Source organism: Haemaphysalis longicornis, unplaced genomic scaffold (assembly GCF_048455015.1).
Source record: "Haemaphysalis longicornis isolate Haplotype H1 unplaced genomic scaffold, Haemaphysalis longicornis Haplotype H1 scaffold_2, whole genome shotgun sequence".
Lineage (NCBI taxonomy): Eukaryota > Metazoa > Arthropoda > Arachnida > Ixodida > Ixodidae > Haemaphysalis > Haemaphysalis longicornis.
This window is the reverse complement of record NW_027526295.1, coordinates 231,703,870-231,716,462: the sequence shown is the minus strand read 5'-3', so window position 1 is coordinate 231,716,462 and position 12,593 is coordinate 231,703,870. Positions and strand designations below refer to the sequence as shown.

The 12,593-nt window shown below is 45.5% G+C and overlaps 1 protein-coding gene across 1 annotated transcript in view; it reads right to left on the bottom strand.

The window, feature by feature from the left end:
• The window catches only part of LOC144170106 (ras-specific guanine nucleotide-releasing factor 2-like), a 333,796-nt gene that overhangs the window by 49,485 nt on the left and 271,718 nt on the right, over positions 1 to 12,593 (bottom strand). The window contains exon 8 of the mRNA XM_077699677.1: positions 577 to 770. Coding sequence (XP_077555803.1) covers positions 577 to 770 — 194 coding nt within the window. The remainder of the gene's footprint in view (positions 1 to 576; positions 771 to 12,593) is intronic.

Below are 12,593 nucleotides of genomic sequence, written 5' to 3'. Positions count from 1 at the left end.
AACAAAAAATCCCACAAAAGTAACTACTCCCGTTGCGTGAGCACGAGTTGAACAGATCGATGGTATGATTAGAGTATCTTGTTCACACGATCTCGAATATCACACGGAAATATGAATGTCTTGCATCGTGTCTGTGCGCTGAAGCAGGGGTATTTGTACCTTTCAACCATTCATTCGTATTTACTCGTTTATACTTTTATCGCTTGTTCGCTCATTTAGCTTGCGCAACACATCCCCGCCTTTGTTGGCAAAAAGAATCGGCCTCATCGTATGTAGCCGCTACAAGCATCTGTCGGCCACCGCAGAGCTAAAACCGGAAGTGACGTGATCCGAAAAGTGACCACGCTCCAGTTCAGTAACTTCAACTCTGCGTGGATGGGAATGCAAAACGGTATCGAAATTTACAGGGATTACGTTGACGATGCTGCCCGCGTGTCGATTGTGTCGCGAGACTGACACCTTTTGAAACGTTGCCGTTCGATCCTGCTTTACGCATACGTGGGCGGAGTAGCGAGCATCTTCGAAGCCCGTTCGAGCGTTCCCGAATAAGGAGGAGAGGAGGAGGAAAAGGCGCACCTGATGCATAGGGTAGGTGAGAAAAGTCTCGAGGGTCCTTCCCTGGAGGAGGGTCTTCTCCTCGAGGCGCTGCAGTATGGCGGCGAACTTGTCCCGCTGCTTGCATTCGGCCAAAACCTGGAGGCTGTAGTGGTGGTTGCGCACGTACTCTTGGTAGATGGTCAGCATTGGAAGGAGCATGTCGAACAGATCTCCTGCGGGTTCACAGGTGTGGGCGGCGAGGCGGAGGGCGAAGGGGGTGGGGGAGAGAGAGAAAGAGAGAGACACGCACCCACGCGCGTACGCACACACGCCGAACACACGAAGCGGCGACGGCCTTGCCTGAATCCCAGCCGGCAGTGGGATCCAGGCTGCCCGTCAACAACACTAATGCGTGCCCCGCGGCGACTCGAGCCCTTCTTGCGATGCTACTCTACGATAGGATGCACCCGGAAAGGTACCGTGTACGACAATGGTGTGACGTCATAGCCTATTTCTCACTGATATCAACTGGCTTTGTACGGAGAGAGGTCGTGAGGTGCCATGAAAGGTGCAGAAGTATTCATCGAGCAATCTCTTTTCCGGAGTATTTGTAAGGAAGAAGAAGCTGATGACGCGTTAGTTGTAGGCTGCCAAACAAGGCCTCGTTGCTAATAAACCGACACTCCTGCAAACATTATTGGTAACTGACAACCCGAGTATGCCGCTGCCATCGCCTTTATCAAAAAAAAAAAAAAAAAGAGAGAGGCCTGTTTGCCGTAAGAATTTTGCTGCGGGATGTGTTCGGAGATTGAAACGCAACTAGCCTAGAATTTTGTAAAACTTGGAGATGATTTCTCCCGCAGAATAAGAGACACAAGAAAAAAATTGCGTAATCCGCCTGGACTTAATTACACACAGCCAATAAATTAACATTTTGTGACTCATAAACATGGCTTAACAAACAAGATATAAATGCTATAGGAAAGCGGTAGCGCATAAAATTACTTCGAATGAACATTTCCAGGTATTTTAACCTTATTTATTGGCTTTGCTCGCTTGCGTCTGAGCGCATCTAAGCACGCTTAGCCTCACAAGAGCACAATTGCTCCCAGATTTTGTTATGTAGTTTAGGGCCACGGGCACACGTGCACGTGCCAACCGCTTCTGCCAGTCAGAATTGCAAAGCCCAATCGAAATTCTCAAAATAAAAATTTGCAACTATCCCTAAAAAAGTACTCAGTTTGAAGGGTCACGCACTTTTCTTATCATTACAGGCAACTGCCACTACTAAAATATTTGATTGTGGAAGTAATAAGTAGAAAAAACAATCTTTCGTCTCATTTGCAGGGTGTGTCAAACACTTCGCAGTGCATTTGAACAATCTCCCCTCCCACACCTTAATGATACGTCAATACGATCTGTGACCGATTGCTGGTAACTGCGTTGGAATTTAAGGACAAATCAAATCAAGGTAAACCATCGAGGAGCGGCGAAACTCCGAAAAATAGAAAGAAGGTCAACACCGTGTTGAGTGCAGCAGAGGCGACTTCGTGCGGACTCCTGGAGCACTGAGGTCGACACCAATTTTTGTTTATCGTGGGTTCTGATTTGAACAGTTATTTGACGGCATCGCTGTCGCTCGTGTTTTCGGTTACCGTGGATTTCATTGGGGGCAAAGCTTACTTGGCACCGCAATGAAAAGCACCGGCTCGAGTCGCCGCGCGGTGAAGCCAACTGGAAGCGACAGTGAGAAGCGTACTGGAAAAGGCTGAGGCAGAAGGGCCGGTCATGCGGCGTCCACCTCCGTGGGTGCGCTTCGTGACGTGCTCGTGGCATGCGCGGTGGACCGAGCGCTGGATGCCGTGCGGGTGCACATGCCCATGCGGCAGCCGGCTGTGCCTGGGCTCGCCGACGGTTGCGCCTTGTCGCACATCGATGGTTTTTAAAGCGCAGCTTTCTGTACCTCGTATACGTTTCCCCGAAACGCACTGCAGAAAAGCCAGCTTTCTCTGACGATAATGATATTCGTGGGGCTGATGTGAAAGGTGGTTGAGACGTGAAGCTTTCTCTGGTCGAAAGAAAATGTCTTCGAAGTCCAAAATCGTTACGCCTAAAGCGCGCTGCAGGAAAGCCAACTTACAGGATGGGTTTCCACAAAGGCACATCCCCGCAGGAATAAAATGCTGCGCGAGCCATCGTGGTACCGAAAGCGACGCTCATTTTCAGGCCAGCGCCGACGCGACGTCATGACGACGCCCAGGCGTCCAGTGCTCCTCCCGGTCCGCTGGGCCCCGTACTAATTGGGCCACTGGCGTTTCTCAGGAGCGGCCTGCCCACGTTGGGTTCATCGCTCGCGAACCGTGGTCGGCTGCGTGGCTACTTTCGCTGGCTTTTGATTTGCTGGACTTGGGGGGCGGAATCAGGCCAGCCAGAGCCCGCCGGCCGATTCTAGCTGAGTTGATAAGACCGCGTAGGAAAATTTGACATCCAACTGAAATGCAGCCGTACGGCTACAAAGCTTTCTGAGAAACTTTTTAGTTGACGAAAACTTCGTCCTGCTCCTGCAGGGTGTTCCGGTGGTTCGGGTGGATGTCACATTTTCCTACGCAGAAACTTACCCCACGTTGGGATTTCGCCCAAATCTGGTCGATTAGCATTTAGACTATGGGATGATGATAAGGGAAGCGGGTTCGACTCCGGCCGCGGTGGCTTCTTTTCTGATGCAGACGAAAAGCGATAATGGCCGTGTGTTGAGATTCCGCCGCGCATTAAAGACGCCCAGGTCGTCAAAATTAATCCGGGGCCCTCCACTACGGCGCGCCTCAGAGCACACGTGTAGCTTCGGCGCGTTAAACCCCGCAATCAACCAGGATAATGATGGGTCTACACTTCGTTACAAGACAGCGGATATAATGGGCAATGAGAACTAAGGGAAACTACATTAGTGGTCGCAGGAACCGAGTAAGTGTTTTTTTTTTTATAACAGTGTGGAAACCTTTTTTTTTTATTGCAGCACCTACTGCGTTCCAAATCGATGGTGCCCGATCACTCAGATTTGTCGTGAAAAGCATCGGGATCAGACTAGCACCTTGCGGTCACATTCAGGGTGCTAGCCAGGCAATTTCGGAATTTTATGGCTGGCGTTGGGAAAATGTGTTAGTTAAGCGCACCTTCCTTTCTGCTTGTTTTTGTACAAAAAAAAAAAATCTGGTAATGATGAAATTGTGCTTGGTGCTGGCCTGACAGTGAGGTTGTAACTTTGTTATCTCCTGAACAACCATGGGCTCTAAAGGCATGCACATACAACAGCAGTCTGCAACTTGACGTGGCAATTTTAGTAGATGATGATGATGATGATGAACCATGGGTGGAGGGGGCATGTTTTCCCTTGGGCGGTGAAAATAGATTTTAGTCCATTTGAAACTTCTAGTCGAGTTATGTGCTTTGAAGCTCGAAGCGAATTCGGCATATCAACTCGAATGCTGCACAACTGCCCGGATGTGCGCAAGTAGCAAGCAGCCTTACGAGCCCAGCAAGCAGACACTGCGCATGCGCATGCATGCGCATGCACTTCAGGCGGGCTAGGCATGCGAATGCCAGGTACGGACAGAAACGCAATCACAGGCACGCATGCGTGAAAAGGAAAAGGAGAATGCAGTCATCAATGCACGCGGGGCGAATATTTTCTTCCCCCCAAACCATTTGAATATGCAATGCCACTACCTGCTAAAGGGCTGCGCCCACAACGATTGTTCTGACTCGGCTGATTTGGGTTAAAGGGGAATGAAGACAAAGCACAACTTTGTTCAGTATTAAAGAGCCAGCCTCTGGTGACCCACTCAGCTTCATTCTAGCCATGAAAGACGCTTTTTTTTAAAAGGACAGACAACCTATTTTTGGGAAGTGCATGTTCTCGAACTCATGTGAAAGCCAGCGTTTTAATAACGGTGTACCGCAAGGAAGTTCAAAATAAACAAGCGGAAGTAATTTTAAATTTGCATTAAAATTGCCGAAGTATGAAAGGTGGCGACACGTAGTGTCTAAGCGTGACACTACTGTACGTGCCACAACAATTCCGTCGATTTCAACGCGTGATTTAAAAACCGCATGAAGGAACAGGAAATGTCGCACATTATTGTTGTTTTAGCCGGGTGCACGTTTTTAGAGTCCTCTTTTAACCTCACATGCAGTTATATATATATATATATATATATATATATATATATATATATATATATATATATATATATATATATATATATATATATATATATATATATATATATATATATATATATATATATATATATATATATATATATATTCCTTTTATTATATTCCTTTTATAGGAACACGTATGGCTGGTAGACCTAAAAATTCCGATTTCACAACTTCTAGGGCGTCATCAGCGCAATCGTTTCGGGTTAAGGTGTTTTAAGTGATGCCCTTTCATTCGGGATAAAGAAAATATGCTCGACAAAAATTGGTTGTCTGCCCCTTTAACCGAAAAAAAAATCGCGAAATATTAAGAAACTTTCAAATTTCGCGCTACAGTGACGAAATACGGACAGGAGTGACGTAATACGGTTCAGCACTGGGAACACAGTTATCAGCGTGTTAACTGGACCTTACCATTCAAGTGATACGATCAAACTGAACTTCAAGTCACCGACAAGAATCACGTTTCTTGATGGTGACTTTGGCCGGCGGCCGCCAATCACACAAGCGTGCTTTTGTGACGTCATAAAGAAATCGCCACAAAGTGGCGGGGGAGTCGCCACTGCTTCTTTTGTTTTCACTAATATCTCGATGATTTGTTTGAAGTTCGCGGTTAAAATTGCTATCATTGTTATCGGGACAAAGCAGTCTTTTTAATTTGTATTTTGTCTTAAAATTTTAAATTAATATAATCAAATTAAATTTGCTTAATTAAAAAAATTGTATTTTGTCTTCATGGCCCCTTTAACCACGTAATATAGCTACCGTATAAAACCTCATTTTTGAAGTCCGAGAATGCCTCGTGGACGCCTCTCGTTGCTTTTTTTTTCGCAATTATTTTTATCAGGCGCGTTTCTCGCTGAGTATAATGCCCCTGTTTCGAGCAGCGGATTTTCGTCATGTTTTATGCGCTTCTCCTGAACAAGAGATGAAATGTACCGTTCGGCAGGCGCTTTCGACATTGTCTTTAAGTCTATGTCTCGCTCTTTCGCTGTCAACGTGCTCCCTGTTAGATGTCTAAGTAGAAGAAATTATTCATCGCAATAAACAATTGCTACAGGAACACTGACGTTTTAATACTGAGCGTTTTGTTACCATTGTTACCATGGTAAACGTTACCGTTCGGCTGTTGTTCACGTCAGTTGCGCATATATTTTGGATTAAGTAAGACGCACGGAATGCATCGTCTACTTTTAAATACGACTTTCTTGCTTCGAAATTTATCCTAGTAAAAAAAAAAAAAACTAATACAAGTCGAGATGAACTTGTTTTTTTTTTTTTGCTTCAGATGTCGTATTTGTCTAATAATTCTACTTCATGAAGCAGTATTTGGAGATTAAGCAAGACTTTGGCAAAGTGGAAGACCGCGGTAATATTAGCTTTGGTACACAGATTAGATATTGCAAACTATTTCTTTTGTTCATCCTGCATTTCAAATAATTAAAAAAAAAAACGCTGATGACATTATTTAACGCTAACCACAGAAACACTGTTTAGCTGCTTTTGGAAACACACTACACCGACTTCAGAAAAAACCCTAAAACAACTACCACAATTTCGCAGAATACCATCACCAATCGCATTACCATTTTCTGAGATTTTTCGCAGGTGGGAGTTTTGAGCCGTTCGCCATGTAAAAAAAGGAGGTAATAGAGTAGGAAGAACACCCTGTACGAATCGCCGAACAACGCCTTTAGTTTTGTTTTTCGCTACCTCAAACCTGGCGTTTCATGCTAAAGCACTAGACACGTCAAACCTTCAGAGCAAAAATATCTCCGAAAAAATAATGCCTCGCCAGCAAGAGAGAGAGGAGGTGACAACTGTGTTGATTAGACAAGTGAGAAATTCGCATATGTCTGATGCTTGCCTAGTCCGGGTGACTAGCCATGCCCAGCTCGGCGATACGACTCTTGCGCATATGCGATTAATGCAGAGCTCTGTGACCTCAGTTGCAATCATGGGGAGACCCGGTCCATGGCAGTTACCTCTGCGGCAGAAGGCCGTACTAGAAAAAATCTAAAACCGGTTCCACCCAGTATGAAATCCGGCGAAACAGCGGAGCTGTGGTTCTCTTGTGCCGGCTAGAACGTAAACGGGCGCTCGCCGGAGAACCGCAGCGCCGTCGCCCCGAAAATTCTACGGTTCGCTCAAAGGAATCGGCAGCTACATGTCAGCGGCAGGCGGCTCCCTTTCCTCTCTCTCCCCTAGCAGGCGAGAGAGGAGTGGTAACCCCTTTGTATCGGCGTGATGACGTTTCATCTTACCAAACAAAAAATCTGATATACCTATGTTTTAAACTCTTCGTTTAATACTAGCGCTTCCCTTAGGGCAGGAATCTTAGGGCAGGAAAACTTGTAAGGCACAAAATACTCTTTCTTTTCTGTTGGAGGTGGTAGCTGTACTAGGCAATATTCCCCTCTCTGCTCTTTTAGTCCTCCAGCGATCTAATCTTTTCGTCACCTCGACAGTGTTGAAGTTAACTCCCTCTGTGCTACCCTTAAATTTGATATTGTTATATATGTGTCAGATACGTTAAATTTAAATTGTATATGTGCTACGCTTAAATTAAATTTGAGGGCGCTGTAGCCTTGCAGATATGTTAGATATCAATTAGGTATGTGCTATCCTTAAATTAGATTAGAGGGCTCTGTAGCCTTGCAGATATGTTAGATATGAATTAGATATGTGCTACCCTTAAATTAGATTAGAGGGCGCTGTAGCCTTGCAGGTATGTTAGATATAAATTAGATATGTGCTACTTTTAAATTAGATTAGATGGCGCTGTAGCCAAGGATATATGTTAGATATCAATTAGATTTGTGCTATCCTTAAATTAGATTAGAGGGCGCTGTGGCCCCTGCGGGACCACAGCGCTCTCTATCTGTGGGTTTGGGAACCGGTTTCTGCGAAGCCGTTGGAGGGTCTGGGAACCTGCTCCTACCCGTGCGCCACGCACGGCCTTCAGCACACCGACAAAACAGCTAATAGTAAAACAGCTCCATTGTTAAAAGAGCGGAACAACGCGGGAACGAGGGCAGAAGCAACGTAAGTCTGTGCCCGTCCCGCCGTTGTAGAAAAGCGGGAAGCGGACGAGCTCACCAATGCCTTGCTTCGCCTTGCTCAACCATACATGGCCGATAAAAACCACAAGCACAGCTACAGCTACCGCACTACCTACCACTGCATTTACCGGTGGAGCGTCTCGCTGTTCTGGTGTGCAGTTTCGCTTGTTTTGTTAATATATCCATATTATAATTTAGTTGAGCATACCCCTACACTCCTTACGCGTATGCACACTGCAAGTCCGAATTTTATTTTTCTTATTTCCAAGCTTAGGTCTGTGTACACTGAAGCACTGCAAACAGTTTCACCATTTTTATTGTTTTTATAAGCGTTCTATTTTATATTTGGTTATTTATTATTTGATGATTTTTTAAATATTGTTCTATTTTAACAAATGTCATGCAGTGATGAAAGTGACGTTGATTCAGCGTGTTTCGCCGCTCACTAGACAAGAGTACATTTTCAAACGTTAGCAGAAAAAAAAGTCTGATATTCCAAACGCTCTCATTTTTTTTTCGTTCCAATTACGCTTAAACTGGGAAGAGGTGCTTAGATTCGACGGATATCCCAGTAAAACGTCAATTATATTTCTAGTCTTTATTTTTTGTTAAACTGGGGTAGTGTGTTTAGAATTCACAAGTTCCTGAGATCTAACGCTGCGATTTAACTCCAGAAAGGCAAGAAAGAAACCGCCTGGGTCAGTGGCCTTGCACAACGCGTGAGCATAGCGTGACTGTGCTTCAAAGTGGATATTCCTGTCACTTTGCATCGACTTATGCAGATACAGTATAAGTGTGCAGGCCGAGCTGTGTGTACTGTTAGTGTGTACAGTCATGGACAAATGAAACGTGAACACGAAAAAAACTGAGGTTGATTCCTCTGTCATAGGAATCGGTAAAACCCGAACGTGAAATGTGCAGCGAAACCTGCAGCTGAGCATAATTTGCGGGTTGGCGGCTGTCTTGTGAGTGTGCTTGGCGAGTGACGTCCTGCTGGCGGGTCGCTTCGGCAAAGGTGTACAGGCGTCATTGCCGTGACGGATATGACGTCAGAGAAATCTTGGTGTATACAGACATAAAACACCTTCGTGTTAAAATATAAAACCCGAAAACGAACCCTAAATATAACGTACTCCTCACTACTAAAGGTTGCTTCCCCGCAAGAATACCCTGTGTGCAGGGGTGCACCCTTCACAGGCCGCTTGCTTCGTTGTGCTGGCGCCACGTCCGTGACGGATATGACGTAAGGGAAATCTCAGTGAATCCCGGAATAAAACACGTTCGTGTTAAAATATGAACCAGAACACACAAACAACGCAATTTTTTCCCTGCAAGCCAAATTGTCGCATGACTCTTTAGCAGCATCAAAGTTTGAAAAATGGTCTTTGCATATATACCACAATCGTGACAGTCTCCATTAAATTTGAAGGATCTCACTTAAATTTATTCTTAGATTTTTTGTGTTCTGGCTAATATTTTCGTGTTCGCATTTAATTTGTCCATTTAATTTGGCCATGACTGTACGTGGACTCCTTGTGTGTGAACGGTAAGCTCGAACTGAGAAACCTGCTGCCATGTTATCCGACATTTAGTGCGCGGTGGAAGTTTCCCGTTTTCTTTTCCTGTAATCAGCCCATTATTCCTCTTCGCTCAGCGTGTAACTCAATTCATGCGGGCCGTGTAAAACTGCCGTACAAACAATGTTGCACATTGTATCCTTTGGAAGGAGCATTTTTGAACAAAATAACCGCAACAAACAACCAGGAATATGCACAGGTTCCCGTTCAACCCCAGTGTTCTTTTTCGCAGTAATCGGTCCATTTATCTTTCCGTTGTTATTCTTTTAACCCTCATCGATACGAAAACAACGAAACAATTTTCGTGAATGAGAGCGCGCATTGTTTCTCACCTCAAAATGGCATGCCTGACGATTCCTGAAAAGTGGCCGGTGCAATTCGAAGCCAGTTCTAATTGAAGAGAAAAAGGTTGAAACGAAGCCCGCCACAGTTTTGTCTCCACTGCTCGCTAACAGTTCCCGGCTTGCTGGGCGGCCGTGTAGTACAAAATGGTTGGAAGGGGGTGGACGGGGGGACGCCGTGGCCGTCGGGAACTCCGAGTGAGCTTCGTATTACGCGTACCCTCATTAGCGCACGCCGCTGTCGAACGAGAGAGTGCCCTGAGCGGTGGCGGTGTTGGGTTATCTCGCGATATTGTGTGCGCCCCGTTTCGGGAGCCCGGTAATCCGAGCCGCTAACAGCAATGCTTCCAGCTTGATTAAAGAAGCAAACACGGCGGTACAAAGTACACAGTGCGAGAGAGATTCGCGCGCAGTGGTTGAGCACGGAAAATCAAGCCGACTTATTACGCCACCGTAAAAATGTAAGTTTTGGCTGGGCTTAAATTAATTGTGCTTGTCGGCAGACGGTGTTCGCGGTACCTTCTGAGGATTAACTGGGAATAAAGAAGCAGGCGTAAAAATATGACCCTGTGTGATTTGGGAATACCGGTATACAATTATGATGCTACTAGTGACCGTTCTTATTAGACCGACAAAAACGTCCACCTAGTTTGCGAGCGCCGCATAATAAGGTCAGGTGCTGTTTGTCCCTTGTTTAATATTTATGAAAGCGGGCGCTGAATATCTATTGTCTCGCTTTTTTTGCAAGCTTATTTTAACGTTGAATTAGCTTTGTAGAGTCCTGGCAACTATTTCCCTCGACAACATCGACTAATGCTCCGACCGTTGTTTGTACGCCGTCACGACAAACTCGTTTCGCAGATCACAGCATACGGTGCACCATACGTGGGAAAATGACGAATGCCACAGTCCTAAGCTCCTTCGAGAACAACGGCTGAGTGTACAAAGCGTTTCGTGTCCAAGACCGGTTCACTATTGGCGACTGCCGTGTCTGGAGCCAAGCGCGCCGATGAGTCCACGAAAACGCTGTCTCAGCCAAAGCTCCGCTCAATCACGAGCTGTTCTACGATGGAACATTTCTGTGGGTATGACCGACGCCACCTGTGTAAAACTGCCTGTCGCGTCACCCGCTTTCCGATGGGAACAGTGGGGACGCCTAGTTCGGCCGCTCATCCGTCGTGTGGCGCGCGGAAGAGGCCGTCTCGCCTTACTTCACTTCTCGATCTTGACAGACAGACACTGCGAAAGCATGGATGCGTTGGAGTGCCACGTCGCGAAGGCTGACAAAAACCCTTTAAATTATTTCTTATAGTTCCTGCAAAGTGGCGCTGCATAGCGGGAAGCTGCCTCGGGAATACCGAGAAGGATGTACGCGCGTAGGCTAGCGCCCGGAAAAGGGCAGAAGAGATCAACAGGAAAGTGGCTGCTTCGCCATTTTCGGCAACAGGCGGCGTTGAGACGACCCACGATGATGCGTTGCACGCTTGTACTTTCCATACGACCTGGCATAATTTATTTGGCAGATTTATTACCACGCGTTTTATTTTTTTGCATTAATTTTTTGCGCCACTGGCGATCGCGACGTCACCTCCGTGCATTACACACGCTTTTCTGTTGTATCCTTCGAAATGTGCAGAAGGAAACGTAATTTGAGGGTTTCATGTTGGAAGGATGCGTTGGAAAGATATCACCAGGAAAAAGAAAGCTTATCGTATGGAAGAAAATCGAACCGAAATTTTAAGAACCGACAACTTACTGTCGTCTTAAACATGGGTCGGTTCTTGTCGTGTTTCGTCATGTAATGCACCCCCCCCCCCTTAATTCTCCCTAAATTTTAATGTTAACTTTGAAATCAACATTTATTTCCTTTATGCTGTGATTACTTTTCTTGTGTTCACCACGGGTCGAGATATTTTTTTCTCGTTAAATTTCATCAGGCATTCAAAGAGTTCGGCGTCGTTTCAAACGTCGATCTGCAAACAATAAAACGAGACAAACTTGCCAAATGGCTATGTTGTTAACTGTAATCTATTTTTCTACTTTCCAGAAAACAAGAACAGTAGTCAATTTGTCCCCACAATTTCATCGTTATCCCGTTCGTCGTGGATGATTTGCGCACTACAAGCCCTAAAGGCCTACGCAAGCGTACAAAGCCGCGAAAACTACGAGCAGTCTTTACAACAGCCTGCCTACGCTGATGATAGGAGCAACAGGCCGACACAAATGGTCTGTAAACGCTATTCGAACAAACAGAACGGGAGGAAGAAAAAACCAAAGGGCCACATATAGAACACAAGAATGAATATGGGAGGAGGTTGGTAGGTGTCGGTTATGCGTCTCGTTACTAACGGTAATGCGGACGTGTAGATGGATAGCCACATAAAGCGAGACATCGAGACAGGACAGCAAGAAAGGGGAGGAACCTTACCTGTACCTTCATTGAAATTGGGGCAAAGCGAAAAGAAGGAACGACCCGGTGAACAGCGTGCTGACCAGGATCCCGCTTATAGGCATACACTTACATCAAACAATGTATATATATTTATATATAACACTGATATATACATATTAAACTGCGTGGCCGAGCTAGGAATTTGGGACACAGGTCGCTTTTCTATATACCTGAACGTCGCAGTTGCACAGCCCGATGATTACTAGATGAGTGACCGAATCAGTCCTTGATAAGGACTGTTATAATGTAGACATTTACAACTCCTCAGGGGATGAAGGTGAGAGCTATGTTGGTGGCAGGTGATATAGTTTTTTTTTCCAGCTTTTTGTGGTTGTTTGAGCCGGTGATGTCTCATTTATATTATTAAAGGGTCGTTTCAGTTAGCTTTCTAATTCTAATGACGTGA